The sequence below is a fragment of the Pelobates fuscus genome, chromosome 2 (genome assembly GCF_036172605.1).
Source record: "Pelobates fuscus isolate aPelFus1 chromosome 2, aPelFus1.pri, whole genome shotgun sequence".
Lineage (NCBI taxonomy): Eukaryota > Metazoa > Chordata > Amphibia > Anura > Pelobatidae > Pelobates > Pelobates fuscus.
In genome coordinates this window covers 222,512,960-222,536,332 of record NC_086318.1, presented here as the reverse complement: position 1 = coordinate 222,536,332, position 23,373 = coordinate 222,512,960, and the positions used below count along the sequence as shown (strand labels likewise).

General features: G+C 39.4%; 1 protein-coding gene across 1 annotated transcript in view; it reads right to left on the bottom strand.

Annotated features, from left to right (window-relative positions):
* Positions 1–23,373, bottom strand: part of SMYD3 (SET and MYND domain containing 3) — an 839,309-nt gene that overhangs the window by 275,355 nt on the left and 540,581 nt on the right. The window contains exon 6 of the mRNA XM_063443201.1: positions 3,518–3,585. Coding sequence (XP_063299271.1) covers positions 3,518–3,585 — 68 coding nt within the window. The remainder of the gene's footprint in view (positions 1–3,517; positions 3,586–23,373) is intronic.

Below are 23,373 nucleotides of genomic sequence, written 5' to 3'. Positions count from 1 at the left end.
ATGATCTAAGTATATATATACACATATACACACATACACATACACCGTCTAGGTGTATTTTAATATTAATATATATATAATTATATATATATATTAATATCAAATTACACGTAGACTGATACTGATTAAATATATATATAATTATTGTTATATATATATTTATAAATAATATAAAAAAAATTAATATGTAAATACGTAAAAAAATTTAATAAAAAAAATAATTAAAAATAAAATATTAAAAAATATATAGATGTGTTTTATTTCGTTCTAACTGTATTCTGATATTAATATATATATATTTATATCAAAATACACTTATAACGAAATAATATATATATCTATATACATAAATATATACGTATATATCACTATATATACCTATATATAAATAAAAATATTAAAAAAAATATATATATATATACGTATATATACACATATGTATATATATACATATATTAATTCTACACATATATTTATGTAATAATTTTACATAATTAGGTATCCTAATTAATTACAATTAGCGGGACCTGCCTGACCACCCATGCCGAAAGTATAGGGAATTTAATTTGCTAGCACTATATTTAACCCTATAACTTTCCAAGACACCATAAAACCTGTACATGGGGGGTACTGTTTTACTCGGGAGACTTCGCTGAACACAAATATTAGTGTTTCAAAACAGTAAAATGTATTACAACCATGATATCGCCAGTAAAAGTGACGTTTTTTGCATTTTTCACGCACAAACAGCACTTACAGGGACGATATTATTGCTGCAATACTTTTTACTGTTTTGAAACACAAATATTTGTGTTCAGCGAAGTCTCCTGAGTACAACAGTACCCCTCATGTACAGGTTTTATGGTGTTTTCAAAAATTACAGCGTCAAATATAAGGCTTGTGTTTAATTTTTTTCACATTAAAATTCGCCAGATTGCTTACGTTGCCTTTATGACCCTATGGTAGCCCAAGAATGAAAATTACCCCTATGATGGCATACCATTTGCAATAGTAGACAACCAAAGGTATTGCAAATGGGGTATGTCCAGTATTTTTTAGTAGCCACTTAGTCACAAACACTGGCCAAAATTGGCGTTTTTTGCATTTTTCACACACAAACAAATACAAACGCTAACTTTGGCCAGTGTTTGTGACCAAATGGCTACTAAAAAAGACTGGACATCGCTTATTTGCAATACCTTGGGTCGTCTACTATTGCAAATGGTATGCCATTATGGGTGTAAATTTATTTCCTGGGCTACTATACAGTCTCAAAGGCAACGTAACCAATCTGGCGAATTTCAATTTCAAATGTAACACGCTATATTTGACCCTGTAACTTCCCAAAACACCATAAAACCTGTACATAGGGGGTACTGTTTTACACGTGAGACTTTGCTGAATACAAATATGTGTATTTTATTGCAGTAAAAGCAAACCGTATTATGACATTGACAGTTAAAATGTCATGAAGAACGAAAAAAAAAAAAAAAAATCTTATTTTCTCCCATTTTTTTCATATTAAATTATGTTTCATAGCTAAATATTTGATATTAAATGAAAGCCCTGTTTCCCCTGAATAAAATGATATATAATAAGGGGGGGTGCATTTAATATGAAAGAGGTGAATTACGGTTGGACAGACATATAGCGCAAATGCCAGGTTTTGTTTACGTTTTGTTTCGTTCACAACTTGTACATTTGGCTGCGGTGTTAAGGGGTTAAGGTACCACTGGGGGCAGTGTGTAGGATTTCTTATGCCATGTGTTTCTGGAAGTGACATCACAGGCCAGCCTAATCTAGGAAAATTATATCCCACTGGGAATAAAAACCAGATGGAAGAGATTTTCAGTCTCTTTTTGCCCTTTCTAGAATGTAGACTACTATCAGCTGACTGTTAAGGCCCCAAAGGCTGGGGCTTGTGTAAGTTTGTTCATGTTTTGTATTGTACCATATAAATCCATTGTAAGATTTAGTAACTGTTATAGCCTTTTGTAAGTAATATGTTGCAGTTTTGTATTGTTTCATTATTGTAGTAAATTGACATTCTTCTAGCATCTGTGTACTTGTTATTATAATTATATTGAATATACCGTACATTTAATATTACAATGTTTTGTGTATTTTCTATTCACATATTCGATTATAATACCAAGAACTATACAAATATTAATGTTCTTACTTATTGGTTAATTATTATATATTAATTAGAAAAATTAAGTCACAGCCACAATAGGGGAAGATAGTTGCTTTTTTAAGCATCACCACACCTCTGCTCTCATTCTACACTACCAAAGAAGAAATTCTCAAATTATTATTATTGTTTTTTTTTTTCTATTAATTCTTTATTTTTGTTGTGCATATATAACAAACAAGCTTGCCTTGCCCCAATATCATCAACAAGCAGAATAATGACAGAGAGTATACATCCTTAGTGTGGCATACAAAATACAGCACCGTTTTTTTTTTTTATTATTAATAAAGCAAAGAAAAGTGGCTATATTAATCATGCTAAGCTACCTTAGGTTTGGTTACCACTGGTGCCACTGGTGCCATCTATGAGGAAAACCAAATGTGAGCTATACAGAGTTTTAAATTATTATTATTGGTATTTATATAGCGCCAACTAATTCCGCAGCACTTTACAATATTATGAAAGGGGGGGGGGGATTTACAATAAATGAGACAATTAAACAGTGACACAGGAACAATAGGTAGATGAGAACCCTGCTCGAGCTTACAATCCTTTTTTTTTTTTTTTTTAAACAAGAAATAATTAAATTAAATTGATCAATGCACAATAGCAACGGCAAAAAAAAAAAAAAAACGTTTACATTATTATATAAACCTTATCTTTTTTTTTATTTTTTATGGACAGCCATACCCCTTAATGCAAGCTCAGAAAATATATCAATATACAACAGGATTGGCAAAATGTGATTTTTATTATTATATACATGTTTCAATATTCATTCTTAGTTTGTGTATTCAGTTATATATAATATTCATTAGGAATATTAAAGTTTTTTTGTTTGTTTTTTAATGTACAAATTAGTAAGAGAGATGGACTGGTGACATTTAAGAAGATAATTAAAGGGAATTCTAAGAACAATTGCTACAAGTTTCCAGCTGTGGAAAAGGTGGAAAAAGTATACGATTAAAGTTTAAATTAAAATTTCTCTTTCCTTTTCCCTGCTTATATTACCATGGCCTTTACAGTATGAAATCTAAACAAATGCTTGGAGTAATAGCTTTCAACTACTCTCTGTTCTTAGTGAAAACCACATGCTTAACTTCAACAAAAAGCCATCAGTCTTGGTCTACATAAATAATTTCTTCAGCTGGTAATGAGGCATTATGAACACAAATTCTAAATCAAATTCGTCTCCCTCCCCCCTTGTTTCCTTGTTATTTAACAGTGGAAGTAGTTTTCTTCTGATAAACCCCTTTGGCTACCTAAGGAACTTAATAAAAAAAACTCCTGTAACCACATTGAATGGAGCAGTGTGTGTATTACCTTGGATACAGGCCAACAGCAACGTCCTGCATCTCCCCATCACTAATAGTGAAGCTGTTACAGGTCACCTGTAAAAACAAGCAAAGTAAATCCAAGATTAGTGGGTGTTTGACCTAAAGGAAAGAAACAGTCAATAAACGGAGTCTGTGGCATTCAGCAAATTGCTCTGGAAGGCTATAAAGTCCAGTAGCAGCACAGGATTCTGTTTTTTAACCACCTTACGTACACTAGAAACATTCAGAAAACACGTCATTAAAAATCAAGTTATATAAAAAAATAACAAGTTATTAAAAAAAATAAAAAAACATGAAAGCAAATAAAATGCTGTTAATTATAGACCACCAACTGCTCATCCAAGCCGTTTTTGCTTTAAGAATTCTAAACTTCAAACAATTTGTGATAAAATAATGTTGCTTAGATTATGTCTTACATTTATCTTTTTTTTTCTAGACTAGCAAATTCATTTTTTGAAGTAAAATACGTTTTTGTTATATTTTACTAAAACGGGTGAAGACATAAACACATATGTGAAATACTTATTTTATTAATATATAATAAAATGTCATTTCGACCAGAACCTAAAATATTTACTATAAAATATATTCAATGTATTATTTTTTTAAATGATACAAATTAATTATAATTATACAATTATATCATTAGCATTGGTGAGATATATAAAAATAAAATAAAAAATCAGTTGAATAAAGTAAAAATTGCAAACAAACTTCCTAAAATGATCCCTTATCCACATTGTGTTAAGTATCATAGTTAGCTTTTTTGTGTGCCGATTAATAATACAAGCTATATTGTACATATAACATTCCTGCTTGTTTGGTTAGTAGTATTTTCAACAGGGCAGGATTTCCTATGAGGCTGAGTAGGCATCTGCCTACAGGTGCATGCCTGATGGGGGCCTGTTAAAAGATCACTCCCTACTTCCTGCCTGGTATCTGGCACACTTTGATCACTGTATTCAGTATGAACAGCCAGATCTGTGCATGGCTCACCTCATTAGACACAACACAGCAATCTCTTGGAGGAAAAGGGAAAAGGACTGAATGGGGATTGATCTCTATGATATGATCTCTACAGATATAGTCTATTTCAGTCTCATTTCTAATTTCAAAGTTGTAATAATTATAATTATTAGTTATTTGCTTTATTCTGATATTTACACAATGTTTAACCCCTTAAGGACCAAACTTCTGGAATAAAAGGGAATCATGACATGTCACACATGTCATGTGTCCTTAAGGGGTTAAATATATCAGTATGAGATAATAACTAAGAAGAGTTTCATCATTAATAGACTAACCACTCAATATATATACACCGGCATATATATATATATATATATATATATAGGAAGTGTTATTTTTGTGTTCCCTTTATTTTTATTTTATATATATATATACTGCTCAAAAAAATAAAGGGAACACAAAAATAACACTTCCTAGATCTGAATGAATTAAATATTCTTCTGAAATGCTTTGTTCTTTACATAGTTGAATGTGCTGACAACAAAATCACACACAAATGAAAAAATGGAAATCACATTTTTAAACCCATGGAGGTCTGGATTTGGAGTCACACTCAAAATTAAAGTGGAAAAACACACTACAGGCTGATCCAACTTTGATGTAATGTCCTTAAAACAAGTCAAAATGAGGCTCAGTAGTGTGTGTGGCCTCCACGTGCCTGTATGACCTCCCTACAACGCCTGTGGTGGCGGATGGTGTCCTGAGGGATCTCCTCTCAGACCTGGACTAAATCATCTGCCAACTCCTGGACAGTCTGTGGTGCAATGTGACGTTGGTGGATGGAGTGAGACATGATGTCCCAGATGTGCTCAATTGGATTCAGGTCTGGGGAACGGGCGGGCCAGTCTATAGCATCAATGCCTTCGTCTTGCAGGAACTGCTAACACACTCCACCCACATGAGGTCTAGCATTGTCTTGCATTAGGAGGAACCCAGGGCCAACTGCACCAGCATATGGTCTCACAAGGGGTCTGAGGATCTCATCTCGGTACCTAATGGCAGTCAGGCTACCCCTGTCGAGCACATGGGGGCTGTGCGGCCCCCCAAAGAAATGCCACCCCACACCATTACTGACCCACTGCCAAACCGGTCATGCTGGAGGATGTTGTAGGCAGCAGAACGTTCTCCACGGCGTCTTCAGACTGTCACGTCTGTCACATGTGCTCAGTGTGAACCTGCTTTCATCTTTGAAGAGCACAGGGCACCAGTTGCGAATTTGCCCATCTTGGTGTTCTCTGGCAAATGCTGTAAGCACAACCCCCACCTGTGAACGTCGGGCCCTCATACCACCCTCATGGAGTCTGTTTCTGACCATTCAAGCAGACACATGCACATTTGTGGCCTGCTGGAGGTCATTTTGCAGGGCTCTGGCAGTGCTCCTCCTGTTCCTCCTTGCACAAAGGCAGAGGTAGTGGTCCTGCTGCTGGGTTGTTGCCCTCCTTCGGCCTCCTCCACGTCTCCTGATGTACTGGCCTGTCTCCTGGTAGCGCCTCCATGCTCTGGACACTACGCTGACAGACACAGCAAACCTTCTTGCCACAGCTCGCATTGATGTGCCATCCTGGATGAGCTGCACTACCTGAGCCACTTGTGTGGGTTGTAGACTCCGTCTCATGCTACCACTAGAGTGAAAGCACCGCCAGCATTCAAAAGTGACAAAAACCTCAGCCAGGAAGCATAGGAACTGAGAAGTGGCCTGTGGTCACCACCTGCAGAACCACACCTTTATTGGGGGTGTCTTGCTAATTGCCTATAATTTCCACCTGTTGTCTATCCCCTTTGCACAACAGCATGTGAAAATGATTGTCACTCAGTGTTGCTTCCTAAGTGGACAGTTTGATTTGACAGAAGTGTGATTGACTTGGAGTTACATTGTGTTGTTTAAGTGTTCCCTTTATTTTTTTGAGCAGTGTATATATATACATACACACTCACACTGTACTCACACACTGACACATATACACAGAAATACATATATACATAGACAGGCACTTTACATAGACATTTACACACACTGCTTGCTAAACATGGGCACTTAAAACACATGTATATACACACACACAATCACTCTTTATGTATGTATAAATAACAATTGCTATCATATTTAAATGGCCACATATTTATTTATCGAATTTTTCATTAGTTTGGAAGTCGAGGATTAGGAGCTTGGGAATTCCCTGCCTACAGGCACTCACGATGAAAATTTGGCCTGATTTTCAAAGAAAAAAAAAAGTTGACATGGATGATAAATGAGCGCTGTTTTACAGGGCTCCCAATTGTAAAACTAATAGCTGAATGACCTCAGCATTAGTTGGGTCAGACCAGTGCAGAAACATTGCACTGAGGTGGCATGGGACATTTTAGTAAATTGCACATAAAAAAACTGAACAGATATATAGCTTGTCAATAAGGCCAGGGTAGGCACTACGCTCCAGAAATACCAGCACATCTACACAAACAGAAGTAACACTAGCTTAGTTTAGAGGTTAAAACGAAGGAAAGCCCTGTTTCTAACAGAGGATACCGGAAAATATTTATTAAAAGTGCCTCAATAGTAACTTAAAAAGAGCAGATAATAACAGTGCAGACTCGTATTGAACAAATATAAGGCCAGATGGCACCATCTCTGGATAAACACTGATGCAGAATAAATGCCATCACACTCAGCAAAGAATTAATTTATTTCAAAACAGCAAGGAATGCAGGTTTGGAAACAGAATGTGACTAATACAGGCATAGTCATCTTCAAGACTAATTGACTAATGAAGATAAATCCGTGCATTGGGAAGTTCATCTTCCAAGATCAAGTAAAAAAAGATCAGCAGATTACAATGTAGGCAACTTTCTTAGCTGCTGACAATTCATTTTGTGCATGCAACTTCTTAAAGCAGCGTGGACTTCTCCATTCAACTATTCTACCATGCCGCACATAAGTGTCGATATTATTAAATGCTCTGACCTGGATTTCTATAGAAGAGACAGGGCACATTTACGATTTCCCAACACTTCACCCGCTCATATTTCACGTAACTGTTATTTCTTTGTGGTTATTATTATTATTAATATTATTACTTTTTGGTGAACCGAAATTTACTTCATAGTCCAATTTTAAATTCTTTATTTTTATTGCGCAGGTGAGTACAAACATATCAATAAACGCCACAACAGCGTACATGTGGGTATAAGCAAGTGAAACTGTGGCAGAGACAATTGCGCATTTTACATTTTTAAGTGAAAGCTTAACAGAATTACTTTAGTAACAGGGGAATTAAACCATAATACCGCTAAAGGTCAATCATCATACAGTCTAAATAATGTTTAAGTATTAGACACTAAAATTAAAATAAAGAGAACCTGGCTTCTCATGTTTAGCGGGCCTCGTTAGCCAAAATTTTCATTGCTTCAGTAAAATATAGCATATGATAAAGGTATTAAGTAGACTGACCTTGCGTGTCTAGCGTTTACATGTATATAAGCTAGCTAAATAGGGGTAGTTTTATTTTTAAGTACAGGCATAACAATATTAAGTCCGCTTCAGCAAACATGCAATATGGTACAGCTAGAGGTCGCTTACAAAATCTGGTTGATTTGAGCATCATATACTAAAATTATAATAAAAGAAAAAAGAGCCAGCATTCTCGTCATGCGTTTATCTGTCTCCCTAAACAAATGCTGTCATTGCTTCAGAAAAGTAATACACGCAACAGTAACAATGATAAAAGGCTAAGAACAGTATTATCAGTAATATGTCAATCATTTTCAGCACGTTTTTAAAACAAAAGAAGTCAGGCTAGGCATAGCAATCAAAAAGATAAAGACACCACAAACACAATTCTATCATGTCAGGTATAGAGAGAAGTCAGAGTGCTGTGGAATAAAGTGGCGGGTAGGTTCAACAGGTAAGTGGTTACCACCAGGTAGCTAGGGTTAACTGTGCGTGATAATTAGGGTACAATTATAAGATTGGCCATTGTGGGCCAGGGGTGGCGGCAACCTTGCCGGGGTTTGGGTTTGGCTACCTGCCATTAAAAACAAACATGTTAAATTTTAATGAGATCCAGTGCCCCTAGAGGCGTGGAGTACCATAGTCAATCGCATAATATGGGATACCGTATTTTGAGTGCTGGCATCTTATTTACAGAGACTTGATGGTACTGTCATGGAGCTGTATAGCCGCTGCTAATGGTTGGGGGAACAGGGGCCCACTTAAGGGTATTATATAGAGCTACACATTTTCTTTTATGGATTAGAGCTAATTAAAATTACACTCGGTATTAATAATGCTGTTATACGTGTGGCATATAACAAGATGTCGATAATAAAATACAATTTTTCAGGCAAGTAGCTGAGACACAGTGTGGGCGTAATTAATATAATCATGGGGGGCGATATATATATAACAAAGGAGAGAGATGCGAGAAAATTGTGACATTATAAAAACGTATCAACAGTAATGCGTTTTATCTGGTGCATACGTCCAGTGTATGCAGGAAGTATTGCTGCCTAAGAATACCGGTCATGATACCGGGTGGCTCTGGGTCCGCCTCAAGTTTTGGCTGCCGCGGCAGTTGCAGTGTCCGCTCTTCTGGGGACGAAAGGGACCGCCGTTGCGGGGTTCCAGGTGGGGCCATGTGCCGTCATGGTTCTGGTCTCGGGGGGAGGGTGAGTGATGGGTGGGAGTCCCAGTGTTGGCAGCAGTTCGCTTGCCTCCTGTAAGTCCCGGATGGTAGAGGCCACATTCCCATGTTGGACGAGTAGCATGCTGGAACCTCTCCAATGATAGGTAATTTTATTTTGGCGTAGGAGGGCTGTAAAAGGTTGGAGAGTACGTCTCCATGCCAGTGTGGACCCCGACAGGTCGGTGTAAAAAGAGAGCTGCATATTTTCAAATAAGTACGGGGATTGGCTCCGCGCAGCTTGCATTACCGCCATCTTGTCCCCTTGATTTTGGAAGCAGACCAGAAGGTCCCTTGGGGCCGCTATGGGGGCCTTGGATGCTCGTGGTAGGTGGTGCAGGTTGTCTATGGGTATCTGTCTGGCTTGCTTATGAGGCAGGAGTGTCTGTAGCAGTCTCCGTAACGTGTGTGGGAGCTCCGTCTCCGGGATTTCCTCTCCTATGCCCCTGATTTTAACATTCCGACTACGGCTCCGGTCCTCTAGTTTCGCTATGCGCTGCTCGTAGGTGCAATGCTGTATTTTGATCTCTGGGACCGTTTGTTGCAGGTGTTGCGTCTGTTGTTTGGTGCACTGGGAGTCTGCCTCCAGTGTGCTTAGGCGTCCTGTCAGGCCTTGTAAGTCTTGGCGTAGTTGAGCCATGTCGGCTTGTATCGTTAGGCGGAGTTCCGCTAGAAGGTCTTTCATGACCGTGACTGTAACCGGCGAGGAGTACGGTTTTGGGGGTGACTTGCGGGGTGGTAGTGCCGCATGTGGTTGTTCCAACTCCGTCTCCGTTGTAGGCGGCCATGTTTGCGCCCTGAGCACTAAGCGCCTGCTTCCACATGTTGCCGATACTTTGGTTTAGCCGCGGATTATCGGGCTTGGGCTTCTTGGTTTTGCGGCCCATACCTTCGGCGGTCTTTTGTGGGTTGGTTGGTGCTGGTTTTGGTGAGCTGGGTTTATATTATTTGGTCCAAAGTTCTCCTTTGCTGCGGAGCTTGCGTAACATGCGGCCATTCAGGTCGGCTGCTTGGCTCCGACCCCATAGTCCAATTTTATATTACATACAGTGTTATTTACCAAAGTGAGAATTCTAAGTGAATTGAAAACTGTAAGCCAAAGTAACCGAACTAAAAACCTTAGCTGACTTTGAGAATTTCAAATTCAGCTATTTTGGCCTCAAATTCAAAATCCACTTTGAATTCTCACATTAGTTAATAACCTTGATAATGTTTCAGCTTCACACTATAAGGTAAATTCTAATCTCACACTAAACAATTAAGAAATCTTAACAGCTGTTGATGAGTCACATTGTCCATGCGATCATGCTCCCACCCTTATGATACTTTCCAACAACATTATTGGATTGGTGAAAAAAAAGAGACAGAACCTTTAACCCCTTAAGGACTTAGGACGGTTCAGGACCGTCATCGGCATTTTTGCGTTGCCGACCGATGACGGTCCTGAACCGTCCTAACTTTAAGATGTACTTACCCGATCGCCGTCGTTCCCCCGGCGGCGATCGGCGGTGATCCAATTGTGGGGAGACTGCCTGCAGCCCAGACAGTCTCCTCATGGCGAATTAGGACCCCTGGGGCCATGTGATCGCTCAACAGAGCGACCACATGGTCACAATAGGTGTCCATGTGTCTGCCTACAGGGGGACTGTCTGTGCTGACAGGCAGTCTCCCTGCTAGTGTAAAATCAAAGAAAAAATAAAGTTAATGTTAATAATAAAAAAATTATATATATGTGTGTATATATATATGATATATAGACATATATTATATCTATATAATATATGTCTATATATCATACTATGTGTATTTTTATATTAATATGTACATATATTAATATAAAAATACACATATAATTAAATTACACACGTATATATATAATATTATATTATATATAATATATTGAAAGTTACAGGGTCAAATATATGGGTCAAATATTTTTACATTGAAAATGGCCAGGTTGGTTACGTTGCTTTTGAGAGCGTATGGTAGCCCAGGAATGAGAATTACCCCCATGCTGGCATACCATTTGCAAAAGAAGACAACACAAGGTATTGCAAATGGGGTATGTCCAGTCTTTTTTAGTAGCCACTTAGTCACAAACACTGGCCAAAATTAGCGTTAAATTTAGTTTTTTACTTTTTCACACACAAACAAATAGGAACGCTAACTTTGGCCAGTGTTTGCGACTAGGTGGCTACAAAAAAAGACTGGACATACCCCATATTGAATACCCTGGGTTGTCTACTTTAAAAAAAAAATGTACATGTGGGGTGTTATTCAGAGAATTTTGACAGATAATAGTGTTACAATGTCACTATTGATAAATTTGAAAAAATGTATGTTTTGAAACCACAATATCCTACTTGTACCTATAGCCCTATAACTTGCAAAAAAAAAAGCAAAAAAGCATGTAAACACTGGATATTATAAAACTCAGGACAAAATTTCGAATCTATTTAGCAGTTTTTTTTATTTGCTTTTGTAGATGAGTAAAATATTTTTCAAGTAAAATTTTTCTCATCATATTTTTTTATTTTTTTTTAAATTAAATTACATGAGATTATATAAATAATGGTATGTAAAGAAAGCCTTTTTTTGTCCTGAAAAAAACAACATATAATTTGTATAGGAACAGTATATGAGAGAGCGGAAAATTACAGCTAAACACAAACACCACAAAAGTGTAAAAAGAGGCCTGGTCGCAAATGTACAACATCGCAAAAACAGTCCGGTCCTTAAGGGGTTAAACACTGATCATATCCAACACATAAAAAACTTGACAAGTGTTTGTGCATTAGCAGAATGAACACTACAAACTCTTCCCCTGGATTGATAACTAACTTAATATGACAAAGCAAACTGGAATCTAATGTTGCAGTATGCATAGCATAACAAATACACATATGCGCAATGTCTGGAATGTCTGTTTTTAACTACTTAAAGGAAACATACACAAACAGTGGAACACAATAGGTTAATGACACACCTGTCACCTAATAAAAGCATTAATGTAATCAAAAACAAGGGAATGCGCCATGTTTCTGTTGTTACCCTTGCAATAAAGGCATATCAAGCTCGACATTGTAAGATTTACAAGTAAATCATGAGTTCAACCCAGTTTAACTCAATAAATGTTTTGTTGTATTACTGACAGTGGAAAAAGTCCATGAATTTTGGATTGTGATGACTTTGAAAACTGTGTAGCAATTCTGGTCTAAAGTTATCGATACATTTTTACCCCTACATTTTGTACATTCTTCTAGTCCTCCTCTCACAACTTCTCTTACATTTTCCCTGAACCTTCTCTCAGCAGCCATTTTTTGGCAAACATTAACACAACCACTTGGGTCCCATCTTACCTTATAACAAAAGCTTCCAGGTGTTCTTAATTATAATTAACTATCTCATTCTAAACTGTATTTCCATACATCCTCAAATCTCTGCCTATTAGTCATCATACTTGTCTAAAATTTAAAGGGACACTCCAGGAACCATAATAACTTAGGACCCACTTATAATGTATGATGGAAAGAGATTCCCTGTCTTTATCGCCCTCTCCTCAGTTGTTAATCTGTACTTTAGAATAAAAAGTACAACACTCACATTCTAAAGAAAGAAGACTGAATGGATCTAACCAAAAGAAACAAGTAATTTTGTAGAGGACATGTTTTGCACATTTGAACCAACATTATTTTAAAAAATATTAAAGAGACACTCCAGATCCCAGAGTTTTAGCATGCTGAACTGATTTATGTGTGAAGAGTGTTTCCCCTTTTATCATTTTACAAAAAGGTGTAGGTTTCATTAGAAAGTGTCCCTTTCATAAATTAACACTTCCTTCCTGGCTGTGAATCAGGCAATTATTCCTGGTTCTTGCTGCTTTGGTTAGCTCGGTGGAGCTACACTAAAGAGGCAGCAGTTGCCCAGAGCAACTCCCTTGAAACAAAGTCTCTGATTGGACAGCCATATAAAGTCTGGGCAAGGTTCGAAGGGACTTCAAAGGCTTCTGACAAGAGATCTGCAGCTTTTCCAAATTGTTTTAGGCACAACCACAATATAAAAAAAATGCATTATTAAATGTATACATGTTTTTGTTGGGGGGTATAGATACTAAACAGTGTTTTTTTTTTTTTTTTTGTACTTGGGTAGAGGAGTGTTCTTTTAAGTAAGATGTGCATATGGATATTCCAAAAATATATTACAGATAAAACAGTTTTAAGTAGTACTCTATAAAATCTTATAAATGTTGTAATGACAGATGTCAATATGAACACAAAAAATAAAATATCCAGGCATATCATAATGATTACTGTTGGGGCTATTCTAAATTCTAACCATAATCCAATTGCTCACCATTTATATAACATGCTATTTTAATTTAGTGATTGACGCTAGGCTAGAAGGTCGGCCTTAAAGGCTAGACAAGGTAAACTTCTTCCTGGTAGAGAAAAAATAGAGTAGAGCGGAAGGGAGGCAATGGGAAGTAACTCTGAACGATAGCCGAAAGGTGTGAATAAACTGTCCTACAGCCGCATGTGTTAACTGTACAACTGCTTTTTACCCACCCTATTTCCTTTCTGTACCCCATTTGAATTTTAAGTCAACCCCCCCAAAAGTGGCCGAATCACAAAAACAATAAAGATTGTAAAAAAAAAAAAAAAGGAAAACTCTAGACAACATAACCGTAACATAACAATAGTGGTTAATGTACCTGGACCACAGCGTAAACAGTCCACCTGTTTAAGAATAGTTTGACAATTTACCTGGGCCCTAGCAGGTACCCATTATCACCTTCCTTGGTGCCAGAAGATCTTGCAAGCTCTTACTCTATTGGACTAAGTCATGCTGTAGAGGGCCATGCTCATTGACTGAAAACATTAACCAAGCACTTTCAGTCAATGAGTGTGACCTTCACAGCTAGGCTTAGTTCAGTGGCAGGAGTTTCCACTAGCAGGGTACACAGTGAAACCCAGGTAAGTTGTCAAAAAGTTCTTAACCCCTTCACGACCAATGACGGTTCAGGACCGTCATCGGAAAAATCCCCTTGAGGACCAGTGACAGTCCTGAACTGTCTTAACGGTAAGATGTACTTACCCGATTGCAGTCATTCCCCCGGTGGCTGTCGACGTTGCTCCCGTGTGGAGAGACTGCCTGACAGCCCAGGCAGTCTCCCCGCGACAGATTAGGACCCCGCGACCACGTAATCGCTCAACAGAGCAGTCACATGGTCACATTAGGTTCCAAGTTCCAAGGTGTCTGCCTGCAGGGGGACTGTCTGTGCTCACATGCAGTCTCCCTGCAAGTGTAAAATAAAATTAAAAAAATGCTAATGTTAATAAAAAAGATAATTATATATGTGTGTATAAATATATATATACATATATATATGATATATAGACATATATCTATATAATATATGTCTATATATCATATATATATATATATATATATATATATATAAAATCTTATATATATATAATGTCATACTAAGTCTATTTTTATATTTATATATACATATATTAATATAAAAATACACTTATAATTAAATTACACACGTATATATATATAAATATATAATATATAATAATGATGTATATTGTATATTGTCAGGGCTCCGCGGGCAGCGGTGAGGGGAGGCTGCAATCCTCTCGCAGCACTCACCCTCGGTCCGTCGCCGCCCGCGGTCCCCTCTCCCCTTACCGATAAGCGAGCGGCGTCCTCTCTTCTTGACACGCCGCTCGCGTCCTCCTCTCCTCCTCCCAGCGGCAGCATGTCTAACGCTGCACGCTGGGAGCCGGCACTATTATCTAAGCAAAGCTACAGTGCAACAAACACAGTGGGGGGTATAGATATCCCCCACGTGTGTTTGTTAATACTGATTGGTGGTTAGCCAATCAGGATTCAGGCTAGGATTTAAATACTTACCTTTCCTGTCTATCTGTGCCCTGTTGTGGTCTTTGCTTTATAGTATTGATTCTGAACGTGTGCTTTCTGGTTACGTACTCTCTGGCTTGTTATACTGACTTTGTGACTTTCTCCTACCCTTTGACCTCGGCTTGTTTCTCGTTATTCTGTTTTCTGGTTCCCCTTACTCGGCTTGTCTCCTGACTATTCTGTGTGTGCTTAGCCCGGCCACTCTAAGGACCGGTACTGCACACTTTCTGTCTGTGTGTCTGTGTGTGTGTTAGCGTGTTGGGTTCCCCAGTATCGTGACATTACAACAGGGCCATAATGGAACCTGCTGACATACCCCAGCTCCTAGTTAATTAGGAGGCTAGAATGGATGGCTTGGACCACCGTATGGATCAGTTTGCTCAAGCTTTACAGACCATACTGGCTCGTACTGCACACTTGCAGCCTGCCGTCCAGGAGGCGGCTGCTGCTGTGCCCGAACCCATTGCCACTCTAGTACCCGTTCCTGCTCATGTAGTCCATATGACACCGCCACAGCGCTATAGTGGTGACCCAGCTTTGTGTCGTGGTTTCCTCAATCAAATTGACATCCATTTGGTGATGAATCCACGTTCCTATCCCACCGACAGGTCCAAAATTGCCTTTTTGATAAACCACCTGTCTGGGAGAGCTTTAGCATGGGCAAACCCCATGTGGGAGAATATGTCTCCTATGTCCTTTGCAGATTTTTTGTCAGCATTCAAACGCACGTTTGATCAACCCGTCAGGGTTGCCTCTGCTGGCAAAGCTCTGCTTAGGGTTTCGACAGGGTAACAGATCTGTAGCGGATTATACTATCGAATTCCGCACTCTAGCAGCTGAAGTGGTTTGGAATAATGACGCCCTCGTAACAGCCTTTCAGGAGGGTTTGGCCGCTTACATACTGGATGAAATAGCATCCAGGGAACTGCCTGTTCTTCTGGATGATGTTATAAACTATGTAATCCTTATTGATAACCGTATTAGAGAGAGGCGTACTCAAAGACGGCTGGATACACGGGTGTTACCTGCTCTACCCAGTACTGCATTACTAGCATTACCCGCTCCTAGGCAACCATCCCCCGAACCCATGCAATTGGGTGCTACAGGGTTAACTGAGGCTGAAAGAATGTATCGTAGAAGGGAGGGGTTATGTCTTTATTGTGGTAAGAGGGGGCACCACTGTAATACCTGCCCTAAGTTACAGGGAAACTACAGCACCTAAGGCCCAGAGAGGGGTCGGCCTCGGGTGTTATGACCTTGTCCCCTCATGTGTCCATCTCCAGACCGTTTATTACAGTTTCTCTTTTGGTCAATAAAACCACTATAACAACCAAAGCCTTGATCGATTCAGGTGCGGCAGACAACCTTATGGATGAGAACTTTGCCAAAACCGCAGCCCTGACTTTGATCCGAAAGGCCACACCCTTGGCCGTTGAGGCCATAGATGGTAGACCACTTGAGAAACCTTTCATGGTGACCCATGAAACCCAAGATATAGTTATGTCTGTGGGTGCTTTACACAAGGAACGATTAACCTTCCAAATAATTGACTCCCCTACTGCTACCATCGTTCTGGGTTTTCCCTGGTTAGTTAAACACAACCCAGTACTTGATTGGGGCTGTTTAGATATACTCTCCTGGGGGGAATCTTGTCAACGAGACTGTATGGCCCAGGTACGTCCCGTTTGTTTACTCAACGTGCCCACAGCTAAACCACTTTCTGTTTCTGTCCCTTCTGTATATGCAGACCTTGCATTGGTTTTCGAAAAAAGGGAGGCAGATAAGTTACCTCCACACCGTGAGTATGACTGTGCCATTAACCTATTACCGGGTACTATGCCTCCTAGGGGTAAGGTCTACCCTCTTTCTGAGAAAGAGAACCAGGTCATGGAGGAGTACATACGGGAAGCCTTAACTAAAGGTTTTATTAGAAGGTCCTCCTCTCCGGCTGGTGCTGGTTTCTTTTTTGTGGCGAAAAAGGAGGGCGATTTGAGACCGTGTATAGATTACAGAGCACTAAACAATATAACGATTAAAAATGCCTATCCGATCCCTCTCATTACGGAGTTGTTTGATTGTGTCAAAGGTTCTAAATATTTTACAAAATTAGACCTCAGGGGGGCTTATAACCTTGTTCGTATCAAGGAGAACGATGAATGGAAAACGGCGTTCAATACACGCAGTGGGCATTACGAGTATCTAGTCATGCCTTTTGGATTGTGTAATGCTTCTGCCGTATTTCAGGATCTCATAAACGATGTCCTTAGAGACCTACTGCATGTCTGTGCCATAGTTTACCTTGATGACATACTGGTATATTCTCCGGATTTGGAGACACATCATACTCATGTTAGGATGGTGCTAAAAAGGTTGTTGCAGAATGGTCTTTATTGTAAATTAGAGAAATGCTTATTCGACCAAACTTCTGTACAATTCCTGGGTTATGTTATTTCTGAACAAGGATTCAGCATGGATCCTTCAAAATTGGAAGCTATACTGTCCTGGCCCCTTCCCCAAGGACTTAAGGCAATACAGAGATTTATAGGGTTTGCCAATTATTATAGAAAGTTTGTTAAAAACTTCTCATCCGTTATTTCCCCTATCACTAAACTGACAAAAAAGGGTTTACACCCCAGGGTTTGGAATCCTAATGCTATTGTGGCCTTCGAGACTCTAAAAAAGGCATTTGCCACTGCCCCTGTGTTACACCATCCTGATCCTTCCCTTCCCTTTGTACTGGAAGTAGACGCCTCTGAATCAGGTATAGGAGCAGTGTTGTCACAAAGACAATCGTATGACGAACCCCTCCTTCCCTGTGGTTACTTTTCAAAACGCTTGTCAGAGTCTGAAAAGAATTACGACGTTGGGAACAGGGAATTATTAGCTATAGTGATGGCATTTAAAGAATAGAGGTACTTGTTAGAGGGAGCTAGACACAAGATTCTGGTTATAACCGATCATAAAAATCTATCCTATATCGCAGATGCTAAGAGGTTATCCTCTCGTCAGGCTAGATGGTCTTTATTTCTCTCACGTTTTCAGTACATAATCACATACAGGCCTGGTTATCGAAATGTCAAGGCTGATGCCATCTCCCGCCAGTACGAACCTGTAGATTCTATTACCTCCACTCCTGAGCCCATTGTACCCACAACTAATATAATAGCTACTACCCGTTTGGTTATCTCGTCTCTTTTTCTTGATGGTATCAAGTCATACCAATCCCAAGCACCCTCTGAGACTCCTACTGGTAAGCTGTACGTGAAAGTGAAAGACAGAAAGAAGTTGTTAACTTTATTTCACACAGCCAAAACGGCTGGTCATCCAGGGGTTACCAAGACTTACAAGGGTCTTTTCCAACAGTTTTGGTTGCCCTCACTCAAAAAAGACGTGGTAGATTACGTGCAGGCTTGCCGTGTCTGTACACAGTGTAAGTCTCCTAATGTTAAACCCCTGGGACTTCTTATGCCCCTATCTGTACCCAAGAAACCGTGGACACACTTATCCATGGACTTTATTGTGGATCTTCCTTCATCTGATGGGCAGATAGTAATTTTGACTGTAACGGATAGGTTCTCCAAGATGGCGCACTTCATTCCGCTTAAGAAGCTACCTTCTGCGGTTCAGTTGGCTCAGGTGTTTGCCAAAGAAGTGTTCCGCTTGCATGGTATACCACAAGATATCGTATCTGACAGGGGCCCTCAGTTTGTCTCTCGGTTTTGGAGAGGCTTTTGTGCTGAGATGGGGGTCTCCTTATCGTTTACTTCCTCCTATCATCCGCAATCTAATGGAGCTGCCGAACGAGCAAATCAGTCTGTGGAGTTGTATTTACGCTGTTTCACGAATGCACACCAGGACAACTGGTCCCATCTCCTTCCCTGGGCTGAGTTTGCCAGGAACACTGTGTCTCATTCTTCTACTGGCGTAAGTCCTTTTATGGTGGCTTATGGGTTCCAACCCGCTGTCCTTCCCGGTGTGTTCTCCGACAAGGGAATGCCCGCTTTGGACGAGCACCTCGCCTCCTTATGGAAGATGTGGGATCAGGTCCATGCTGCTCTTTGTCGTGCTGCTGCTACTCAAAAGAGATTTGCTGATCGTCGCAGATGTGCGGCTCCTTCTTATGCTCCGGGTGATAGGGTTTGGTTGTCCTCTAGGAATCTCCGCCTTAAGGTTCCCTCAATGAAGTTTGCGCCCAAGTTCCTTGGTCCCTATAAGGTATTGCGTAGGGTGAATCCTGTGTCTTACTCCCTGGCCTTGCCCCCTTCCATGCGCATACCTAACACCTTTCACACCTCCCTTTTGAAGCCCTTGCTCTGTAATCGGTTCTCTGGGTCTCTCAGGCGTTCCGATGCCCTCCGCGCGGTCTCTAGTGACGTATATGAGGTGGCTGCTCTCCTTGATTCTCGTTTCTCTCGAGGTCGGTTACAGTATCTGGTTGATTGGAAGGGTTACGGCCCGGAGGAGCGGTCGTGGGTTTCTGTCTCTGACTTGGACGCGCCCTCTTTGATCCGCTCCTTTCATGCGCGGTTTCCTTTGAAGCCTTCGGCTTCCCGCCCTCTGGGCGGTCTTCGAGGGGGGGGTTATATCAGGGCTCCGCGGGCAGCGGTGAGGGGAGGCTGCAATCCTCTCGTAGCACTCACCCTCGGTCCGTCGCCGCCCGCGGTCCCCTCTCCCCTTACCGATAAGCGAGCGGCGTCCTCTCCTCTTGACACGCCGCTCGCGTCCTCCTCTCCTCCTCCCAGCAGCAGCATGTCTAACGCTGCACGCTGGGAGCCGGCACTATTATCTAAGCGCCGGGGTCATTCACGTGACCCGGCGTTAAAGCTACAGTGCAACAAACACAGTGGGGGTATAGATATCCCCCACGTGTGTTTGTTAATACTGATTGGTGGTTAGCCAATCAGGATTCAGGCTAGGATTTAAATACTTACCTTTCCTGTCTATCTGTGCCCTGTTGTGGTCTTTGCTTTATAGTATTGATTCTGAACGTGTGCTTTCTGGTTACGTACTCTCTGGCTTGTTATACTGACTTTGTGACTTTCTCCTACCCTTTGACCTCGGCTTGTTTCTCGTTATTCTGTTTTCTGGTTCCCCTTACTCGGCTTGTCTCCTGACTATTCTGTGTGTGCTTAGCCCGGCCACTCTAAGGACCGGTACTGCACACTTTCTGTCTGTGTGTCTGTGTGTGTGTTAGCGTGTTGGGTTCCCCAGTATCGTGACATATATATATATATATATATTGTTATAAAATACAAATAATAAGTAAATTAAAATACATTTAAAAAGTAAAAATAATTGTATTTTTTTTAAATTATATATATAATATCAAAATACACTTAGAATGACATTATATATACATCTATGTATATATATAAATAAATCAAAATATTACAAAAAAAATATATATATATATATATATATATATATCCATATACAAAATTACATAAATAATTTCATAAATATACACGTAGACTTCAAATACCGTATATACTCGAGTATAAGCCGAGTTTTTCAGCACATTTTTTGTGCTGAAAAACCCCAACTCGGCTTATACTCGAGTCAATTGTCTGTATTATGGCAATTTGCATTGCCATAATACAGACTGGGGGCTGTGGGGGCTGCAGAGAGATGTTACTTACCTTTCCTGCAGCTCCTGTCAGCTCTCTCCTCCTCCGCCGGTCCGTTCAGCTCTTCTGTCAGCTCACAGTGTAAATCTCGCGAGAGCCGCGGCTCTCGCGAGATTTACACTGGGAGCTGACCGAGGTGCTGAATGGACCGGCGGAGGAGGAGAGAGCTGACAGGAGCTGCAGAAAAGGTAAGTAACATCTCTCTGCAGCCCCCCACAGCCCCCTCCTACACAGTGCCCATCCACTAGACCACCAGGGAAGGAGAGCCCCCCTCCCTGGCCAGCTAGCAAGCAGGGAGGGGGGACGAAAAAATTTATATATATTAATAATAATTAAAAAAAAAAATAATAATAAAATAAAAAATAATAATAAAATAAAAAAATAATAATAATAAAAAAATGTAATGAAACAAAAAAATATTAAAATAATAATTAAAAAATAAAAATGCCCACCCCCCACCAAGGCTCTGCATCACACTCTGCATTACACACACACACACACACACACACACACACTGCATTCATGCACACACACTGCATTCATACACACACACACTGCATTCATACACACACACACTGCACTCATACACACACACACTGCATTCATGCACACACTGCATTCATGCACACACACAGCACTCATACACACACACAGCACTCATACACACAGCATTCTCATACACACACACTGCACTCATACACACACTGCATTCATTATATACACACACTGTAAATAAATATTCAATTAATATAATTTTTTAAGGATCTAATTTTATTTAGAAATTTACCAGCAGCTGCTGCATTTCCCACCCTAGTCTTATACTCGAGTCAATAATTTTTCCCAGTTTTTTGGGGTAAAATTAGGGGCCTCGGCTTATATTCGGGTCGGCTTATACTCGAGTATATATGGTATATACATTTTTATATATATATTTAAATTCTATGTGCATATATATGTAAGATTTTTACATAATTAAGTAATTTTATTGATTGCATTTTGAGGGACCTGCCTGACAATCCAGGGCGAAAGTCCAGAGAATGTAATTTGCTAGCACTGTATTTAACCCTGTAACTTTCTAAGACACCCTAAAACCTGTACATGGGGGCTACTGTTTTACTCGGGAGATCTCACTGAGCACAAATATTAGTGATTCAAAACAGTAAAACATATCACAGCGATGATATTGTCAGTGAAAGTGACACAAACAACACTTTCACTGATGATATAATTGTTGTAATACATTTTACTGTTTTGAAACACTAATATTTGTGTTCAGCAAAGTCTTCCAAGTATAACAATACCCCCCATGTACATGTTTTATAGCGTTTTCGAAAGTTACAGGGTCAAATATTTTTACATTGAAAATTGCAAGGTTGGTTATGTTGCCTTTGAGAGTGTATGGTAGCCCGGGAAGGAAAATTACCCCTATGATGGCATACCATTTGCAAAAGAAGACAACCCAAGGTACTGCAAATTAGGTATGTCCAGTCTTTTTTAGTAGCCACGGTATGGTATGTAAAGAAAACCCTTTTTGTCCTAAAAAAAACAATATATAATTTGTATGGGAACCGTAAATGAGAGAGCGGAAAATTACAGCTAAACACAAACACCACAAAAGTGTTAAAAGAGCCCTGGTCCTTGACGTACAACATGGCCAAAACAGGCCGGTCTTGAAGGGGTTAAACGGTTTGATTACTTTCTCTAGGAGGTGACCAAGGCACTCATGAGTTTTCAAATAAAGACTAACAAGAATATTGTATAAATGTAAATTTTTTTCTTAAATTGTATAATTTTCAATATGGTTATATACTTATTTTGTAAGTATGACATACCAGTATGACAAAACAAGATTTATATGTTAATCTCACTGAAAAAAAAAAGGATTTCTTTTAATGCATTAACACATTTGTTCTGTTTTATTATTATAATTCCATGGGTTTAACATACATTCAGTGTAGGGGTTATGTGATTGCACTAATTGTTAGTGTAATCAGGTAACGTATTAGTCTCGAAATGCAAATATACATTTTCTGGCTGTTGTGAGTTGGCTTTTTATTACAGAAGTGTCTCAGATTTATTTTAATAAAAATATTGTTTTTCAGTCCCATCCTAATTCTCTGAATGTCCTTGGCATTTTGTGATTCAATGTTAAGTTGATGTAAGTTCAGAGCAGCACACAGTGCAGACTAATAGCATTGTGTCATAATGAAATGTAAGATTTAAAACAGGACACCAGCAAATATTACACACATTTTCCTATGATGGCCAAGTGAAGTCTAAAACCATATGTTCTGGTTTGACCCCCTATAGTAACAAAATATGTTGTTTCACTGGTGAAATACCTTGAGATTCTGGTAAAATATTGTTTAAAGGGAAAGTCCAAGAATCATAATAACTTCTGTTCCTTGCATAGTACGTGACTTTGTTACCCTGCCTGCTGTTTATTAAATCTGTACCAAGTAATAAATAAATTGTGGGTCAACACGACTAATACACTAGCATGGCGACGCAATAAGTTGCATTATAAATTAAGAAATTCCTGGACAGAAGCACAAAAAGAGTGACTGCTTGTTTTA